Source organism: Spermophilus citellus (genome assembly GCF_964194105.1).
Source record: "Spermophilus citellus genome assembly, chromosome: 3".
Taxonomy (NCBI): domain Eukaryota; kingdom Metazoa; phylum Chordata; class Mammalia; order Rodentia; family Sciuridae; genus Spermophilus; species Spermophilus citellus.
In genome coordinates, this window is record NC_138184.1 from 199,489,597 (window position 1) to 199,510,777 (window position 21,181).

General features: G+C 35.9%; 1 protein-coding gene across 1 annotated transcript in view; it reads right to left on the reverse strand.

Moving 5' to 3' along the window:
* PPP1R9A (protein phosphatase 1 regulatory subunit 9A) overlaps positions 1 to 21,181 on the reverse strand; it is a 322,192-nt gene that overhangs the window by 113,043 nt on the left and 187,968 nt on the right. The window contains exons 5-6 of the mRNA XM_081284725.1: positions 9,424 to 9,544; positions 981 to 1,085 (exon numbers count right to left, since the gene is read on the reverse strand). Coding sequence (XP_081140851.1) covers positions 981 to 1,085; positions 9,424 to 9,544 — 226 coding nt within the window. The remainder of the gene's footprint in view (positions 1 to 980; positions 1,086 to 9,423; positions 9,545 to 21,181) is intronic.

Genomic DNA, 21,181 nt, shown 5'->3' on the forward strand with positions numbered 1-21,181 from the left:
CCTTCAGGACAATCACAGTTACAGATGAGCTCACTCATGAAGCTCAGAGAACATTGCACATATTTTCCTGTATTTTTTCCAATTATTTTACATATTTTTCACAAGACTATGGGTATTCTAGAAACATCAATAAACTGCCTAAATGAATCACTTAGGTTGTATTCCTTAAAACATCTCCTCAGCCCTAAAATTTGATCTGAAATTTGATTTGAAATTCTAATGATGAATCTTTATAGCAATGCTAATTCACTAATATTTTCAGAATGTTTGACAATTTCTTTCTGATAATGATAACACTAAACCACTTTCATAATTATACATACTAAATAATGGTTCCCTAATGTGTTCATTCATAGGATTTTGAAAAAGTATAAGAAATAAGCAGTGCTTTTTAAAAATTAAGTAACCTATGACCAAATAAAACTTATTCCAACCTTGACCTTACCTGGCTTAGGACTCCTTTCTCATTTGTTTTCCAGGCTAGAATTCTGACAACCCAAGAGTCAGGTATAAATTTCAAGATCTGAAAAAATGTCCCCTCTGTCCTATTAGGTTGGAAGAGTTACAGTTCATTACGCTTGGTCCTGGCTAATTCTTTAAAACAAATAAGTAGATCTAAAAATGCAGTTAGCTTCAAATCCAATAGCTTACTTGTCTAAATAATACATGCCATTGAATATGTTTATAATCACTTCAATTTCAATTTATTGTATAACTGGTTTTGTTAATAGGATTAAGGGACCTAAATTAATATTTATTGAGGCTATAACTAGAAATTCTATCTTCCTAGAAACTCTTGCTGTATTAGCAATAAGGCATATTAAAATAGCTCAATAATTAACTATATTGATTCAGAGTTTTTAGTATTCAAATAAAAATTTCATTGTAATTGCATATATTTATAAGTAAAACAAGGGGAAACTATTATTCAACAAAATATGAAGTGACCAAATTGTGTACATATGAAGCCACATATTTACCTGACATTGCCTTTGGTGTTTCTGAGAACTGTTGCAGCAAAATTCTGCGTGACACCCACCAAGCTGATTCCATCCACTTCCACAATCTGGTCATTGACTTGCATTCTTTAGAAAAAGGAAAAAATTACCCACAATTAATTTATTTGATAATTGCACTGCCATTCTCATTAAATGAGTTGACAAAATACTTGAATTTAAGAATATTCTTATTGATCCAAAATTTAACTTTTACATACAAGCCCCAGATCTTAGTCAAATGTTTAATGTTTTTTAGAAACTATTTTGAAAGACAAAAATAAGTAAGACTTAACCAAAGATTCAGTTTACGAAACATCCATATTCCCTTCACAAAAACTGAAAACTGCAAGTGCATGACATATTTACAATAGTTTTTTTGTTCTTAATGAAAGCATAACAGATCAAGCTGAAATACCATTGGACCCAATTCCCAGGATCCATTTCACCTCCCATCTCCAAGTTAACATTATCAGGCATTGCAGGAAATCCTTCCTATTAAAGTTGAATACTTCAAATAAGTAATGTATGTGTGTGCTTACATGTATATACTAATATGTTGCTTATGTATTTACTTATTTATATTTTTGAGACAAACTGTATTAGTAAAGTTTGGTGCATAACGGTTTTAAATTTGTACGTTTCATATATATATATATATATATATATATATATATATATATATATATATATATATATTATTTCTCCTAATGAAATATCTCAAAAATGGAAAAATGGGAATTAGATAATAAATACTCCATTACCCAACTTCATCACATTTTAGCACTCTGCAATATTTAAAGCATATTTAGCCTTTCTACTGATTTTTTTGAAACAGAATAATATGTGTGCATGGATAGGCACATTATATATGCTTTGTATATTTTTTAAAAAATTATAAAGTATGCCTCTTTTTCACAACTGTTTTCTTGACTCAACATTGTATTTGATATTTATCTCTGACTACTATAAATGCAATTCCAATTAATTTGCTTTAACTATACAGTTTATCTTTTATAAATATATCTAATATATTTATCCATTATTTTGTAGATGGAAAATTGTGATGTTTTCCATTTTAGCTATATAAATACTATATAATCAGCAATTTTACATATTCCTCATTATACACATATATGAGTTCTCCAGAACATACACCTAGGAGTGAAATTCCTGAGTCAAAGAATACAGTATTTCCAATAATATTAGAAATTGACAAACTACAATCTCACAAATACTTGGTATTTAAATATTGTCATTCATATAGGTAAAGAACATTGAGCAGTTTTGTATTGAGCTAAGCTGTGTTCTTCTGACATTATTTTGACTGTTTTGGTATTGTTTTTTCAATAGTAGGAATCACACCCAGGGACTCACATCCTAGGCAAGTAGTCTACCACTGAGCTACATCCACAGCCGAAATATCTAGTTTTTAAATACCCTTTTAACCATATTTAATATCTAGTTTCCTAATTCTAATGCTAGTTTCCTAATTCTCTAGGGAGCTTAACAGAATCTTTGATACATGTTCTTTTTATAAGTCATCATTTTATTTCTTTGTGTATCAACTTAAATGGATATCACAGTTTTAGAAGAAGCACTGAGATGGCCAAGAGGACTCACAAAGCGAATTAAACTGTGTCACCACAGAAATACACTTTAAGTTATGTAAACACAGGTGTCATTTTTTTAGTCATCAGTATAATTCTCAAAAAGCAATAGAAATTTTCTTTGCTACCAATCAGGTATGCTGGAAGTTTGCTTGTTTTCTAATTTTGTACTTTTTTATTTTTCTTTTTTCTGATTCTCAGCCATTTTGGTTCTGGATCTGTACCTTCTTACAATAGAGAATTTAAAACAAGAAAACAACAACAAAGGAGAAAAGGGTCTATAAAAGAGAACCCAGAAAATGTCAAACAAGAGAGCATAGATCTCACTAGAAATAGAAATCTCTATTATGACGCTGAAAAAGACAGAGGAAGTAGTCTAAGAAAAGGCCCCTGGATGTCTCAAAGTGGTAGGTCTCTAATTTTGAAAGCAATAAATAGGAACATTAATAACAAGAAAAAAATACAGAATTTTCTATATGTAAGTTTAGAATTCCATATTAATTCTGTTTACTGTACTTGCTCATACTTGTGAGAGTGGGGGAGTAGGGAAGAAAGTTCTGTGAGGTCACATAGTGAGGGGAGTTGGTATGACATTTATGGAGATTAGTGCTAAAAAAACAGTCAATAACTTTGTTTTAAAATGTGCAACAGGAACAAAGCAAACAAAATAATTTATTTTAAAAAGAATAAAAGAAATATGGCCAGTAAACATTTGGAAAGGCTCAAAAAGAAGAAATTAAAACTTAAAAGTAATAATGTCTTTAATAATTGCCAAATTATTAAAGATTTTTATTACACAATATTCAGCCTGAATGAGGGGGCAGGAGACTACTAGACCCTGAGTACAAACTGAACAACCTTTCAAAAGGGCAGATTTGCAGTGTATTTCTAAAGTGTTTGAAATGCAATACACCTTGATGTGGTAATTATAGTCCTAGGAATTAATTCCAAAAAAATAATAAGAAATGTTAATGATGATTTTTATATAAAAATGCTGACTTCACAAATACCTTGCAACAAAATGCTAGTTTTGTTTTCTTCTTCATATTTTGTCACATTTTTCAAAATTTCACCCATGAACTATTATAAAGGTAACATATTTACCTTTATAACTTTAAAATGTCATTTGTACATACTTATTTGACAATTGATAACATTTTACAGTGACTAGGGATATAGTCAAAAAGGTTTTCCTTTAGACTGAAATGGTATAGTTCCCTGCTCTTTATAAAATATACATGTATGGTTAACAACAAAATATTTCAGCTAAAGTGTCTGAACTCAATCTATAATCTAAATCAAAGCCCAAAGGGCACATTCTCAATGACAGGGAGAGGGAGAATTATTACATGGGTTGAAGCTGCTATATTTCAACAGGATTTTCACAATGCCTATCATATATGATTAATTTATAATCAGAAAACCAATATTTATAAACAATAAGATAGCAAATAACCCAATCAACAAATGGGCCAAGGACCTGAACAGACACTTCTCAGAGGAGGACATACAATCAATCAACAAGTACATGAAAAAATGCTCACCATCTCTAGCAATCAGAGAAATGCAAATCAAAACCACCCTAAGATACCATCTCACTCCAGTAAGATTGGCAGCCATTATGAAGTCAAACAACAATAAGTGTTGGCGGGGATGTGGGGAAAAGTACACTGCTGGTGGGGCTGCAAAATGGTGAGGCCAATTTGGAAAGCAGTATGGAGATTCCTGGGAAAGCTGGGAATGGATCCACCATTTGACCCAGCTATCGCACTTCTCGGACTATTCCCTGAGGACCTTAAAAGAGCGCACTATAGGGTTACGGCTGCATCAATGATTATAGCGGCACAATTCACAATAGCTAGACTGTGGAACCAACCTAGATGCCCCTCAATAGATGAATGGATTAAAAAATGTGGCATCTATACACAATGGAGTATTATGCAGCACTAAGAAATGACAAAATCATAGAATTTGCAGGGAAATGGATGGCATTAGAGCAGATTATGCTAAGCGAAGCTAGCCAAGCCCTAAAAAACAAATGCCAAATATCTGCTTTGATATAAAGAGAGCAACTAAGAACAGAACAGGGAGGAAGAGCATGAGGAAAAGACTACAGTAAACAAAGACGAATGGGGGGAGAGAAACGGAGAGAGAAGGGAAAGCATATGGAAATGGTAGGAGACCTTCAATGATACATAAAATTATAAGAGGTTATGAGGGGCAAGGGGGAGGGAAAAAAAAGGGAGAGAATTGAACAACAGCAGGGGAGGTAGAGAGCGAAGATGGGAGGGGAGGGGAGGGGGGATAGTAGGGGATAGGAAAGGTAGCAGAATTCAACAGTCACTAATAGGGCATTATGTAAGAATGTGAGTATGTAACAGATGTGATTCTGCAATCTGTATTTGGGGTGAAAATGGGAGTTCAAAACACAATTTGAGTCAAATGTATGAAAGATGATATATCATGAGCTATGTAATGCTTTAAATAATCAATAAAAAATAAAAATTTCCATGAATAAAAAAAAAAGAAAATCAATATTTATAGCATGTTCTAATGTAATGTGTTTGTAAAAAACACTTCTGATGGTGCACACCCAAGTAACTCAAAACAGAAAAAAAACAAGTCTGGAAAAAGTACTGAAAAAAGAAAAAAAAGTCAAAGAATTCATGAGCAGCAGTGTTGGTGCTTAAATGTTAAAGGAAGTCCTTCATGGAGTAGGAGCGCAACACTGGGTAGAAAAGTGCATCTCCACCAAGGATGAAGAGCACTGGAAGTTCTGAGAGGAAAGCTAAGTGCAGGGCACCCAGCAACAGACAACTGATGTTCAAGGAGGTGTCTTCTTTGCATTCAGAGCCAAGTGTGAAAAAGAGGGATCCTATGATTGAAATGCAGATCCTACATAATTCTTCCTGTCTGCCTCAACACAAAGAGCATTAAGGGAAATAAGAAAGCACAATAGTATTTGATTATTATTTTCTTTAAAAGAAAATTTATTTTAAAAAGCTTTTCTCATTTCAAAAGTGATATATTCATTAAAGAAAAATTTAAAATCTGATACACTATTAAAAAAACAAGAAAATAAAAACCACCTTAATTTTTTTTTTTTTTTTTTTTTTTTTTTTTTTTAGGGGCTGGGGTTGTAGCTCAGTGGTAGAGCACTTGCCTTATATACATGAGGCACTGAGTTTGATTCCCAGCACCACATATAAATAAGCAAATAAAATAAAGAACCATCAACAACTAAAAAAATATTTTAAAAAATTTTATTAAACAATGGGAAGGAAGGGAGGGAGGAGGCGAGGTTTGGGAGTGGCTATTTGAGGGGCATTTTGATTTATCTTTTTATAGTCAGAATGTGTGGTGATTAAAGTAAAGACAAGCTTAAAAAACTAAAAATGAGCACAAGGGGGAGAGGCAAAGACAACTGGAGATGACGGGAACAATGCTTAAAAAGAGGCAACAGCTCAGGTTTATTCCACCACAGACTATTCCTATAATCTACTAGATCATGAGCCAGCTAATTTTCTTATTTATCAATGATTATCATGGTAGGGAAATTATCTGACACTCACTCTGTTTGAATCTCTTACCCTGTGAGATGATAACTTTTAGAGCTTTTTTTGTTTTTTATTTTGTTTGGATACTAGGAATTAAACCCCAGGGCACTTAAAACCAGAGCCACATTCCCCAGCCCTTTTTATTTTTTATTTTGAGTCAGGGTCCTCTAAGTTGTCTAGGTCCTCACTAGTTGGCTGAAACTGGCTTTGAACTAGAGATTCTCCTGCCTCAGCCTCCTGGGATTATAGGCATGTGCCATCATGCCTGGCCAAGAGTAACAGTTAGCCACAACCGAACAGATAGTAGCACTAATAAGCTCTCTCAAATCTTGCCTATAATTAAAAGCACACAAAAAAAGGGGTGACTCTTGGTGGTAAAAAATATGTAAACAGATCTTTGTATCCCAGAGATATCTGGAGATTATCTGGCCTTTCCAAAAGTTTCCAGAATAGCAGAAGAAACAGCCTGTTTTGCCTGGAAACAATCTCTACTGGAATGCAATGTATGGGAATGTACCTGACTCATTTTCAGCCATCACAACACAGCATTTCCGCCATAATTTTCCTACGCTTTATTCACCAAAAGTGTGCAACAACACTGCTCTTTAGCCTTGGCCTGATATTGCTGAGAATCCTCAATCCTTAACCTAAAAAGCCAGAATTAATGGGTATAAAGCTAATGAAAACATATGTTAGGCTCTCTAGGGTTTAATGTTGTTAGATAATTATTTATTGACATGATGTTTCTGGGAAGAGAAAAAACAACTCTACCTCACAGAGCTTATGTCAACAAAGAACCAGGCATGAATGGCAGGGAGACCAGCTGGAGCAACAGTAATGAACTTTGGTAAACAGAGTTCTTCCCTAAAATGCTAGACAGTGAACATTTAAATGTATGCGAAAATACATATCAAGACAGCAATGTCAAGGTGAAAGCAAAATATTTGACTAGAAGAGTGTGCCCAGAAAGGAAACTTGTTTTGCTTAATAGAATCACGAAAGAGGTCTGAAGAAATCATTAGTGTAAAAAAGTTTCCTGTGTGGAATCATATAATCTACATTAAAGGAAACAAAAACTAATGGTTAGTATATATAGTATTATTTTATTAAAAAATTAGAGCTCAAAGAGAAGATGGAAGGGACTATGGTGCCCTTAAGATAAATTACAAGTTACCCTATAAGAGATAACTTTAAAAAAGAAAGAAAGAAAGAGTGAAATAAATAAGTAAATAAGTAAGTAAGTAAGTAAATAATTAAATAAAACTATTAGACCCAAATAAATATATCCAAAGTGAATAAAACACAAGATTCACTCATGTAAGAAATATTTTTTGAGTATTCCCTATGTTTAAGGCCTCATATAAGAAGGTACAGGCATGAAATCTTCACAAAAAAGAATAAGAGAGATCTAAAATGTTTCAACTACACTGGATGATATAGAAAGAGATTACACAAATTTTTTTTTTTAAGTACTCAAGAGTGCAGTTAAAGGTTACAAGCCATTTGGAAGGGGTAAAACGTTGGAAATATAAAAGTTTATTGTACGGAGACAGGAAACAAGAAGGGGGGATACAAATACTATGTATCTATTATAACAATAGCAGGATTGATACACTAAGTAAACACTTATTTAAAAGAACTGAGGAAATGCACACTGGAACTAACAAAGCAAAGATCTAATGTCAGTATAAATAATGAAACTACAAAGAAGAAAACATCAGTAAATAGGTTAACAGAAAACAAACCTAATTTTTTTAAAGTCAAAAATAAATATGAATGAATGAAAAATTTTTATCCTTTGTGATTTTTAAACAATTAGTATTTTGGTTTGGAGTTGAAGTCAACTCATTTAAGAGGGGTGGTTCATAACAATTTATAATTGCTTGAATACTAACTATAAAAACGATTTCCTATCACCTAGAAATGCCTTTTAAATTTTTCAACAAAATTAGTACAAACAAGGTAGTGTTTACAAATAAATTATAGCTTACTTGGAAGAAAATTGCTGAATTAATACCTGAAAATACTATTACCATTATGTAATTGATTAAAGGGTCAGAGAGGTTATTTCTTTTACTACTCTGAAAATAAAGACTCACTAAACTACTTTCAAAGACAAAATATTCATATTCCACATTAATGTGAAACACATGCAGTCCACTGACCATTTACTCGAAAGATCCACTTCAGACCTTCTCTGTGCAAAGTATTATAATGAGTGCTACAGGAGTACAAACAAGACAACTGACTAAGGTATGGGCCCTAAATACACAGAAAAAAAACAAAGGTACAACTTTCTAGTTACATAAATCAATTTAGTATTCCTGGGGAAATATTTCTGTATATCAATATGTGTTTCTAGGATTACAAAAAAAAAATACCCTCTGGGTCTCAACACAGATTCAAAAATTACTTTCAGCATGCTTTATTATTTCTTGGTAAGATGGCTAAAGAATATAGAAAAATACTGGAAAAAAAAGTCAAAGCCATTTATTCAATGTTCCTAAAAACTAAGATGGTATTTCTTTGAATTTGGCTATCATATTTTGGAGTCTACTTTTATTTCTGTTGCCAAGGTTCTACTTTCAATTCCAACCCCAAACATCATAAGGTTAGTGTATTAATTGAAATCTTTACAATAAAGATATATGTAGCCTGAGATGATGAAAGATAAAACATTAAAAAATAATGACCTGATGTTATGTTGCACATCAGAACTATCCAAAGAGGATGTGTTAAGTGTACCCTATCAGAGCCCACTACTGGCAATTTTAATTGTACAGGTGTAGGTGGTGCTCAAAAATTTGCATATTTAGGTAGAACATGTTTAGAGAAGCCCCTATCTCTAGAATTATCATCAATGAAGAAGAAGAGTTCCTAATTTCCCTGCCATCTCTATCATTTTCAAAAATGCCAGAACTATTATCATTTGTCTCACTCCATTGTACATGTTCTCAACTCCATTGTACATGTTCTTCAGCTATACATGTTTTGGTTTTTTTGTCCACTTCTCACTAGACAGATAAATGAATGGCTATATTCAAAGGGAGACAGATACAGACAGATCCATTCATTTACTGAATATACATTAAAGTGTATATTCTGCCTACAAATGAGAAAGTAATTCAAGCATTTTCATACTTTCTACATCTGAGAAACACTCTGAAATTCCATCCTTATGAAAAAAAGAAGAAAGATAACACTGAAAGAAATCCGCAGTTTTCTAGGATTTTAAGTCACTAACAACTACAATTAGCTTACCTGCCATCTCGCTGAGCAGCACCACCTTCTGTTACTGTCTTGACAAATATTCCCAGTTTCTCAAGTCCAGCATCTGCTCCAACACCCATTCCAATAATACTGATACCAAGACCATCCTCATCTATAAAAAGAAAAAAGAATGAAGCAACCAAGGTTTTACACTGGTCCAGCTGATATAACTAGTTGGTGAGGCCTATTGCTGCCTCTAGTTTTGTTCTTCTTTATGAACAGGACACATGATATTCTTGTCTCAGCAGAAATTTTTTATAAGAGGATGAAAAAGATTATTAAATAAGATTCCCCAAAGGGCTCAAGAGTGTCACATCATTTTAAAATTGAAGTTGGCAATTCATTCTGGTCTCAGAAAAGCTAATGATTTTGTTACTGAATAGTCAATCTACCTAAACACAGACTCTCCAAATAATCCTTTAAATTATTTAGGCATAAACACACACATATTAAAATGCATGCATAATTTTAAATGAATATGATCTGTAAGATTTGGAATTTCTTCTTTAATCATGTGATCACATTTTCTGTTTGTTTATGAAAAATAAGACAGTATGTGTCTTTGAGTTTTCCTTCTGTGCTAACTACACAAGTATATACATTAAACAAAAGTTTAAATATATAAACACACACAGAAGATTTGTTTTTTCTTCTTTTACATTCCTTTACATAATCTATTGCAACTTACTTTTAAAAATTCAATGATAACTTAAGAATATCCACTTACATAGCTTAAATCATTTCTAATGACTGTATAATACTTCAGGATAAGATGATATCAAAAATATTAAACCATTTCTCTATTGTCAGGCATTCACCTTTGTTTCAATTTTTTATTCTGTTTTGGCACTATAAGCAATACTGACATTTATTTTATTTTTCATTTACTTAATATTTATGTGTTTATTCATGTTTCCATTTGCCCTTTCCAAGAACATATATAGTTCAACACCAGTGAATTAAAAGACACACTATTTTGTACCCTATGTGCTTTGCTTAACAGTCAAGGTTATTTTTTGATAGCCTCAGTCTTTGTAATCATGATTTATCAGCAGCATAAAAAACTGATACTAGCTAATCAACAGTAATGGATTATTAAAGGAAAACAAGCCCCACATACTCAATAGGATGCTTTGTGTTTTAAAACAGTTTTTAGCAATAAACATTACTATATATTCATAATTACAATTCTTTGAAGAGGATTTATCTCATTGATTATTATATGTTATCTTCTGCCTTAACTATGACTATCAGAACTCTACATCTTTACTCTACATACATTCAAAAACAAATCATTTGGCAAAGTGTGATTTGTTTGCTCAGTGGTATTCCACAAGGAATTTTTATGATGTTTTCCCTGGATAGGTTTTTGCATATGAACACCAGCTGAAGGCACTTCCACACTGATTGTAGGCATAGGTATCACTCCAGTGTTAGATCTTTACAACTAACTAATGTCTGAGTGATCACCATTTAGAATGTTTACATACATGTGATTTCTCATATTAATTTCATTGAAATCACTTCTCTGGTTCAAATACTTATTCTTTTGCTAAAGATTTTCCTCAGAATAAGTTTTCTTGTGTACATGAAGGTCACATGTGTATTGAAGGCTCTTCCACAATGGTTAGTGTTTAAGATTTCTTCTTTCCCATGAGAATTTTCTAGTATATATCAAGGTTAGCTGATGGCTAAATTCTTGTTCAGACTCATCACAGTCATCGAGTTTCTCTAGCATGTGAATTTGTTCCTGCAATGGTTACTGAAAGCCTTCCCACCATGCACACATCCACTTGAATAGCCTCAGCCCAGTGTATTTCTCCTGTGGTTTAAAGAGATGACCATTGTAGCTCTTCCACACTAAAGGTTTGTTTCCTGAGCGAAATCTCTAGAGTATTAGCACTGTGCTTGAATTCCTCCTCACGTTCACTATACTTAGAGGGTTTCTCTTCATTACAACTTGTTAAAACCAATATTATACTTTGATCAAAATGTTCCCATATATATTCAAAAGGTCCTCTCAAATGTCAAATCTCTTACTGTCATGAGAGGAAATTCCAGCAACTATTCTTTTTTTTTTCCATGTTAACTTTTATTCATTAATTTTCTTTTTTATTGTTGGTCGTTCAACACCTTACATAGTTCTTAATATATCATATTTCACAGTTTGATTCAAGTGAGTTATGAACTCCCATTTTTACCCCGTATACAGATTGCTGTATCACATCAGTTACACTTCCATTGATTTACATATTGCCATTCTAGTGTCTGATGTATTCTGCTGTCTATCGTATTGTCTACTCTCCCCCTTCCCCTCCCCTCCCCTCCCCTCCCCTTTTCTCTCTCTACCCCCTCTACTGTAAATCATTTCTTCCACTTGTATTATTCTTCTCTTACCCCTCCTTTCCTCTTATATGTAATTTTGTATAACCCTGAGGATCACCTTCCATTTCCATGCGATTTCCCTTCTCACTCCCTTTCCCTCCCACCTCTCATCCCTGTTTAATGTTAATCTTCTTCTCAAGCTCTTCGTCCCTACCCTGTCCTTGGTTACTCCCCTTATATCAAACAAGTCATTTGGCATTTGTTTTTTAAGGATTGGCTAGCTTCACTTAGCATAATCTGCTCTAATGCCATCCATTTCCCTCCAAATTCTATGATTTTATCATTTTTTAATGCAGAGTAATACTCCATTGTGTATAAATGCCACATTTTTTTTATCCATTCGTCTATTGAAGGGCATCTAGGTTGGTTCCACAATCTTGCTATCGTGAATTGTGTTGCTATGAACATCAATGTAGCAGTGTCCCTGTAGCATGCTCTTATTAGTTCTTTAGGGAATAGACCGAGAAGGGGAATAGCTGAGTCAAATGGTGGTTCCATTCCCAGCTTTCCAAGAAATCTCCATAGTGTTTTCCAAATTGGCTGCACCAATTTGCAGTCCCACCAACAATGAACAAGTGTACCCTTTTCCCCGAATCCTCTCTAGCACTTGTTGTTGTTGGACTTCATAATTGCTGCCAGTCTTACTGGAGTGAGATGGCATCTTAGGGTGGTTTTGATTTGCATTTCTCTGCTAGCGATGGTGAGCATTTTTTCATGTACTTATTGATTGATTGTATGTCCTCCTCTGAGAAGTGTCTGTTCAGGTCCTTGGCCCATTTGTTGATTGGGTTGTTATCTTATTGTCTAATTTTTTGAGTTCCTTGTATACTCTGGATATTAGGGCTCTATTTGAAGTGTGTGGAGTAAAGATTTGTTCCCAGGATGTAGGCTCCCTGTTTATCTCTCTTATTGTTTCTTTTGCTGAGAAAAAACTTTTTAGTTTGAGTAAGTCCCATTTGTTGATTCTAGTTGTTAACTCTTGCACTATGGGTGTCCTACTGAGGAATTTGGAGCCCGACAACACAGTATGTAGATCATAGCCAACTTTTTATTCTATCAGACGCCGTGTCTCTGATTTAATATCAAGCTCCTTGATCCATTTTGAGTTAACTTTTGTGCATGGCGAGAGAAAGGGATTCAGTTTCATTTTGATGCAAATGGATTTCCAGTTTTCCCAGCACCATTTGTTGAAGATGCTATCCTTCCTCCATTGCATGCTTTTAGCCCCTTTATCAAATATAAGATAGTTGTAGTTTTGTGGATTGGTTACTGTGTCCTCTATTCTGTACCATTGGTCCACCCGCCTGTTTTGGTACCAGTACCATGCTGGTTTTGTTACTATTGCTCTGTAGTATAGTTTGAAGTCTGGTATCGCTATACCGCCTGATTCACACTTCCTGCTTAGCATTGTTTTTGCTATTCTGGGTCTTTTATTATTCCATATGAATTTCATGATTGTTTTATCTATTTCTACAAGAAATGCTATTGGGATTTTGATTGGCATTCCATTGAACCTATAGAGAACTTTTGGTAATATCGCCATTTTGATGATGTTAGTTCTGCCTATCCACGAACAGGGTATATTTTTCCATCTTCTGAGGTCTTCTTCTATATCTCTCTTTAGGGTTCTGTAGTTTTCATTGTATAAGTCTTTCACCTCTTTTGTTAGGTTGATTCCCAAGTATTTTATTTTTGGGGGGGATATTGTGAATGGAGTAGTTGTCCTCATTTCCGTTTCAGAGGATTTGTCGCTAATATACAGGAATGCATTTGATTTATGCGTGTTGATTTTATATCCTGCCACTTTGCTGAATTCATTTATTAGCTCTAGTAGTTTCTTTGTAGACCCTTTTGGGTCTGCTAGGTATAGAATCATGTCATCTGCAAACAGTGATAATTTAAGTTCTTCTTTTCCTATTTTTATGCCTTTAATTTCTTTCGTCTGTCTAATTGCTCTGGCCAGTGTTGCGAGGACTATGTTGAACAGAAGTGGTGAGAGAGGGCATCCCTGTCTTGTACCAGATCTTAGAGGGAATACCTTCAATTTTTCTCCATTCAGAATGATGCTGGCCTGTGACTTATCATAGATTGCTTTTACAATGTTGAGGTATGATCCTGTTATCCCTAATTTTTCTAGAATTTTGAACATAAAGGGATGCTGTACTTTGTCAAATGCTTTTTCTGCATCTATCGAGATGATCATATGCTTCTTATTTTTAAGTCTATTGATGTGGTGAATAACATTTATTGATTTCCGTATATTGAACCAGCCTTGCATCCCAGGGATGAATCTTACTTGATCATGGTGTATAATTTTTTTGATATGTTTTTGAATCCGATTTGCCAGAATTTTATTGAGGATTTTTGCATCTAGGTTCATTAGAGATATTGGTCTGTAGTTTTCTTTCTTTGAAGTGTCTTTGTCTGGTTTAGGCATCAGGGTGATGTTGGCCTCGTAGAATGTATTTGGAAGTTCTCCCTCTTTTTCTATTTCCTGAAATAGCTTCAAAAGTATTGGTGTTAGTTCCTCTTTAAAGGTTTTGTAAAACTCTGCTGTATACCCATCCGGTCCTGGGCTTTTCTTAGTTGGTAGTCTTTTGATGGTTTCTTCTATTTCCTCTATTGTTATTGGTCTGTTTAGGTTGTCTATATCCTCCTGACTCAATCTGGGCAGATCATATGACTTAAGAAATTTATCTATGCCTTCACAATCTTCTATTTTATTGGAGTATAAGGATTCAAAATAATTTCTGATTATCTTCTGTATTTCTGAAGTGTCTGTTGTGATATTGCCTTTTTCATCCCGTATGCTAGTAATTGGGGTTCTCTCTCTTCTTCTCTTCGTTAGCATGGCTAAGGGTCTGTCGATTTTATTTATTTTTTCAAGGAACCAACTTTTAGTTTTGTCAATTTTTTCAATTGTTTCTTTTGTTTCGATTTCATTAATTTCAGCTCTGATTTTAATTATTTCTTGCCTTCTACTTCTTTTGCTGTTGTTTTGCTCTTCTTTCTCTAGGATTTTGAGATGAAGTATGAGATCATTTATTTGTTGGTTTTTTCTTTTTTTAAGGAATGAACTCCAAGCAATGAATTTTCCTCTTAGAACTTCTTTCAATGTGTCCCATAGATTCCGATATGTTGTGTCTGTGTTTTCATTTAACTCTAAGAAGTTTTTAATTTCCTCCTTGATGTCTTCTAAAACCCATTGATCATTCAGTAACCTATTGTTCATTCTCCAAGTGATGCATGATTTTTCCTTCCTTCTTTTATCATTGATTTTCAGTTTCATTCCATTATGATCAGATAAGATGCACGGTATTATCTCTACTCCTTTATGTTGTCTAAGAGTTGCCCTGTGACATAATATATGATCTATTTTTGAGAAGGATCCATGTGCTGCTGAGAAAAAAGTGTAACTACTTGATGTTGGGTGGTATATTCTATATATGTCAAATAAGTCTAGGTTGTTAATTGTGTTATTGAGTTCTATAGTTTCCTTATTTAACTTTTGTTTGGAAGATCTGTCCAGTGGTGAGACAGGTGTGTTGAAGTCTACCATGATTATTGTATGGTGGTCTATTAAACTCTTGAACTTGAGAAGAGTTTGCTTAATGAACATAGCTGCACCATTGTTTGGGGCATATATATTTATGATTGTTATGTCTTGTTGGTGTATGGTTCCCTTGAGCAGTATGTAGTGTCCCTCTTTATCCCTTTTGATTAACTTTGGCTTGAAATCTATTTTATTAGATATGAGTATGGACACTCCTGCTTGTTTCCGCAGTCCATATGAGTGGTATGATTTTTCCCAACCTTTCACCTTCAGTCTATGTATATCTTTTCCTATCAAATGCGTCTCCTGTAGGCAACATATTGTTGGGTCTTCTTTTGTGATCCATTCAACTAGCCTGTGTCTCTTAATTGGTGAGTTTAAGCCATTAATATTTAGGGTTATTATTGAGATATGGTTTGTTCTTCCAGCCATATTTGTTTATTTATGTTACTAAACATGGTTTGTTTTCCTCTTTGATTACTTTCCCCCCTTTACTGTCCTACCTCCCACTGTTGGTTTTCATGGTTATTTTCCATTTCCTCTTCCTGTAATGTTTTGCCAAGGATTTTTTGAAGAGATGGTTTTCTAGCTGCAAATTCTTTTAACTTTTGTTTATCGTGGAAGGTTTTAATTTCATCTTCCATCCTGAAGCTTAATTTCGCCGCATACACGATTCTTGGTTGGAACCCATTTTCTTTCAGTGTTTGAAATATGTTATTCCAGCATCTTCTAGCTTTCAGAGTCCGTGTTGAGAGATCAGCTGTTATCCTGATTGGTTTACCCCTAAATGTAATCTGCTTCCTTTCTCTTGTAGCTTTTAAAATTCTCTCCTTATTCTGTATGTTGGACATCTTCATTATAATGTGTCTAGGTGTGGATCTCTTATGATTTTGCACATTCGGCGTCCTGTAGGCTTCTAGGATTTGGGATTCTGTCTCATTCCTCAAGTCTGGGAAGTTTTCTCGTATTATTTTATTGAATAGATTGCTCATTCCTTTGGTTTGGACTTCTATAACTTCCTGTATCCCAATGACTCTTAAGTTTGGTCTCTTTATGTTGTCCCATATTTCTTGAATGTTCTGCTCATGGTTCCTTAACAGTCTTGCTGAGCTGTCTATGTTCTTTTCTTTTCAAGTTGAAATACTTTGTCTTCATTGTCTGATGTTCTATCTTCTAAGTGATCTACTCTGCTGGTAGTATTCTCAATTGAGTTTTTAAGTTGGTTTAGTGCTTCCTGCATTTCTAGGATTTCTATTTGTTTGTTTTTTATTACCTCTATCTCCCTGTGAAATTGATCTTTTACTTCCTGGATTTGTGTATGTAGTTCCTTGTCAAAGTGATCTTTCATTGTCTGATTTTGCTGTCTCATGTCTTCCTTGAGACTCCAGATCATCTGAAGCATGTATATCCTGAACTCTTTATCTGACATTCCATCTGTTGCAGCCATTACCTCTTCTAAAGTTGAGTTGACCTGCATTGCTTTTGGTCCTTTCTTTCCTTGTCTTTTCATACTGCTCGCGTTTCTTTCTGCTTGGTGAAACTGTTGTATTTTTGAAATTTTCCCCCGATTTATTTATATTGCTCTTGTATAGTTGGGAAATCTCCCTTGCAGGGCGGGTAGTGGCTATGCTCCTTCTCTAATTAGGGTGATCTGTCTACCACGCTGGTCGGTCGCAGGTCTGCCCACCCTGCGGGCGTGGGTGGAGGCTCTGCTCTGCCCCCACTCCAATTGTGGTGACGTAACTACCACGCCCTCGGGTCGTTGGTCCTGATCTGGATGTGGGCGGCAGCTCTGCTCGGCCCCTACTCCAATTGGTGTGATGTGTCTACCATGCTGGCAGGCCTCTAGGCCTGTTCCGCCGGTGGGTCGCAGGTCTGCCTACCTTGCGGACTCGGGCGGCAGTTCTGCTCAGCCCCCACTCCCAGTGGGGGTACCTGACTGCCTCTCCAACGGGTCGTTGGGCCTTTTCCGGACACGGGCGTCGGCTCTGCTCCACCCCCACTCCAACCAGTGTGACGTGACTGCCTAGGTGCTACTTGTCCACCACGCTGGCAGGCTACCGGGCCTCTCCTGCCAGTGGGTCGCAGGTCTGCCTACCTTGCAAGCTCAGACGGCGCTGTGCACAGCCCCTACTCCAAATGGGGTGACTTGGCTATCGTGTCGTGGGGTCGCTGGTCCTGTTCTAGGCGTGGGCGGCTACTCTCTTCGGCCCCAGCTGCAGTTGGGGTGACGTCATACCATGCCGGCGGGTCACTTGGCCTGCTCTGGGCGCAGGCGGCAGCTCCACTCTGCCCCTCAGGCCCCCACAGCACCCAGCAGGACCCGGACCGAGAAGCAGTCACCGCAGGTTTCCCAGCCCTGGGCCAAAGCAGCTTCGGGAGCCAGAACCTGGCCTCTCCGATTCCAGCCACGCTCCGCTAGGAGCAGGCTCCAAGGAGCAACCCCCGCGGGTTCCCCAGCCCCAGGCCAAAACTGTTCCGGGAGTCAGGGCCCAGCCGCCCCGAGATCAGCTCACGCTCCACTTGTAGCTGGCCTCAACACGCAGTCTCCGCAGGTTCCCCAGCCCTGGGCCAAAGTAGCCCGGGGAACCAGAATCCGGCCGCTCAGAGCCCGGCGCACGCCTTGCCAGGAGCGAGCCCCAAGGAGTATTCTCCACAGGTTCTCCAGCCCCGAGCCTGAGTGATCTGTCTGCGAGACGCAGGCAAATACCAGCCTGAAATCACCTGTTCCGTAGCTGAATGAGCTGAGATCAGTAGAAAACAGGGATGATTACATCAGCTCTCCAAGATGGCGGCCGCTGTCCTCCTCCGTTGTCCGACCGGTGTCGAGAATCGAACTGGACCGCTTCGCTTCTCTCCTCTGTCTCTAAGCCGGAACTCAGCACTAAGCACGGTCATTGCACCACTGGCAGGAGCCCCCAGAATCCGCATCGCTGCACTCCCGCTCTGGCACCTCGCTGCTTCCCAGCGCGCGCCGCAGACTCCAGCTGTGGTCCAGCAACTATTCTGTGTGAAAATTACTTCTTGGTTTTTAAATCACTTTTCCTGCCTGGACTCAGGCCTCCCTAAAGATTTTTTGTTGTCTTTATTCTTTTGCTTCCATGTGCTTCTCATTGCTCTAATGAGAAAATCACTCAGATTTTCAAAGCTAAAAATCTAGTAGCAGAAAAGCAAAATTAACTTGATCCATACTGAATTCCTATAAGAAGGAGGCAATGACTGAGGGTGAAACAAGGAAGAACCCAATGGATGCACAGAGACAGGTGACTGATGTTCCCGAGCATCTCATCTCTTCTCTGTTCAGAGGGAGAAGGATGGAATTCAGAATTACATGTTTGAAGGCCACTGATTCCTGGGGCTGCACTGTCAAGAAGCAAGCAGTCCCTGTATCCTCCTCTATCTACATTCCTAGGGACAGGCAAAGGCTCTAAATGGGTCAAGAGCCAACAAGGATGTGGAAGACAGTGAGGCTATGCTACCATGGAAGATATTATCACCACACTGCTCAACACTGACTTTCTCTCTCAGGCAAGTAGCCCATGTTGTACAACATTTCCCTCATAGTGACTGAGGGTATAAAGCAGCGTAGATCATTTTAGAGTTCCTCTTCTGAAAAGTACCACTTTTTTCTACTGAATTTTACCTGTCTCTCCTGTCCTGATAATTTTCAGAGGTTCTTAGCATATTGTAGACATTGGTTTTGTCATCTACAATGAGGGCAATTTATCACCTGTTTAATTTTGTTTGAGATAATTACCTTTAAAAGCTAAAAATCTAGACAATTAAATTGGTTCATCTTTTCTAACTTTGGGTTTTCCTTCTGGGTTAAGGTCATCCTCCCACCAGCCAAGCTGATAAATGGAATTTTATAAAAATTTCTTCAAATATCAATAACTTTTAAAATTTAATTATTTAATCTATGTAGGTTTTTAAAATATGATATAATGCAGGCATCTAACTTTATATTCTTCCAGATAGATGCTCAGTTATGCTAGAAAAATTTATAAAATGTGCTATTACCTATAAGATGTGTGCCATACTAAATATTTCTGCAGACTAATATCTTTCTCTAGATCTTCTATTTTGTCGCACCAAAATATAAATATAATTTGTTCTCATTATAGAAGCTTTAACATTATGTTCAGATATTTGGTAAATTAAGCCCTTTGTATTATTTCCTTTTTCCCTTACATCTATAATTTCTCATATAAAATTAAAGATTGTCCTACACAATCCCTTCTAGCAACTCAATGTTGTTGGCAGTTCTATTTGAACTATACTAAATGTATATCTTAATTTATGGACATGCTTCTAAACTGAGTTTTCCCATCCAAGAACATAGTATAACTTTTAACTAGCTTAAATTTAATGTTTTTCAAAGAAAAATTATTATTTTATATAGATAAATCCTATTTCTTAGTAATGAATTTAATAAGTATTTTGTTGTTTGGGTGCTATTATAAATAAAACATTTTTCCCATTTCTACTTCTAAATTCTTACTGTGAATACAGAGGGAAAAAAACAAGTTTTATAGGCATCTTGAATCTGACTTTCTCCTTTACAAATTATCTTACCAATTCTAATATTTTTAAATTGAATTAATTTGGTTTCCAAGGTGGACATAGATATCATTATACATTGTGTTAGTGTTCCACAAAGGCCCATGTATTAAAGGCTTTCTTCAGCTTGGGAGTGAGGCCTAGTGGAAGGAAGTGAGCCCACTCAGGGTACACCCTTTAGTGGAATCCTGGAACTCCACCCCTTTCTATTTTTTACATCATGGCTGTCATGATGAGCAAGTCCCTCCATCGCTTATTCCCTCCATAATATACTGCCTCACTACAGGCTCAAAAGCAATGGTGCCAACTGATCATGGCCAAAAACATGAGCCAAAAATAAACTGTTCTTCTTTTAAGGTTTATTATCTCAGGAATAGTATTATAGTAATAGAAAGCTAACACAGATAGGATTATAGATATATCAGCAAAAGGAGGTATTTCTTTATGTATTTTCTTTTCTTAGACTGATCATTTCATGCAAAGGACATTGCCTCCCAGTTTTTTTTTTTTTTAAAGAGAGAGTGAGAGAGGAGAGAGAGAGAGAGAGAGAGAGAGAGAGAGAGAGAGAATTTTTAATATTTATTTTTTAGTTCTCGGCGGACACAACATCTTTGTTGGTATGTGGTGCTGAGGATCGAACCCGGGTCGCATGCATGCCAGGCGAGCGCGCTACCGCTTGAGCCACATCCCCAGCCTGCCTCCCAGTTTTAACTGAAATATTTATAGTGTTTCCTCAATTTAAAAATATAATTCTTTATGATCTATATTTTGTATAATATTCAGGAATAGAGTATTTAATTTGAAATAACTAAACATTATCAAATATCTCTTAACCTTGACTACAGACTTTTTCCTTTCAATTTTTTGTGAATAAATTTCCTAATAATGAACTACTCTATATCCTCCTATCTAAAACCCTGTTTAGTCTTAATGCATTTTTTTTCTTTAAATATTTCTGTATTTAGTATTTTATTTCATTTAGAATTTTAAAACATATATTTATACTGAGTTGTCCTATAGTCATTTTTGTAGCATTTTTGTAGCATTATTAACTTTTAGTGTAAACTAAAGTTTATATGTTATCTTTTTTGTTTTTTGTTTTCTTTTCAGCCCTTTTTGTTTTTTGAGATAGGGTTTTGCTAAGTTCTTAGGACTTTGCTAAATTTCTGAGGCTGGTCTTAAACTTGTGATCCTCCTGCCTCAGCCTCCTGAGTCACTGGGATTATAGGCTTTTACAAACACTGTGCCTGG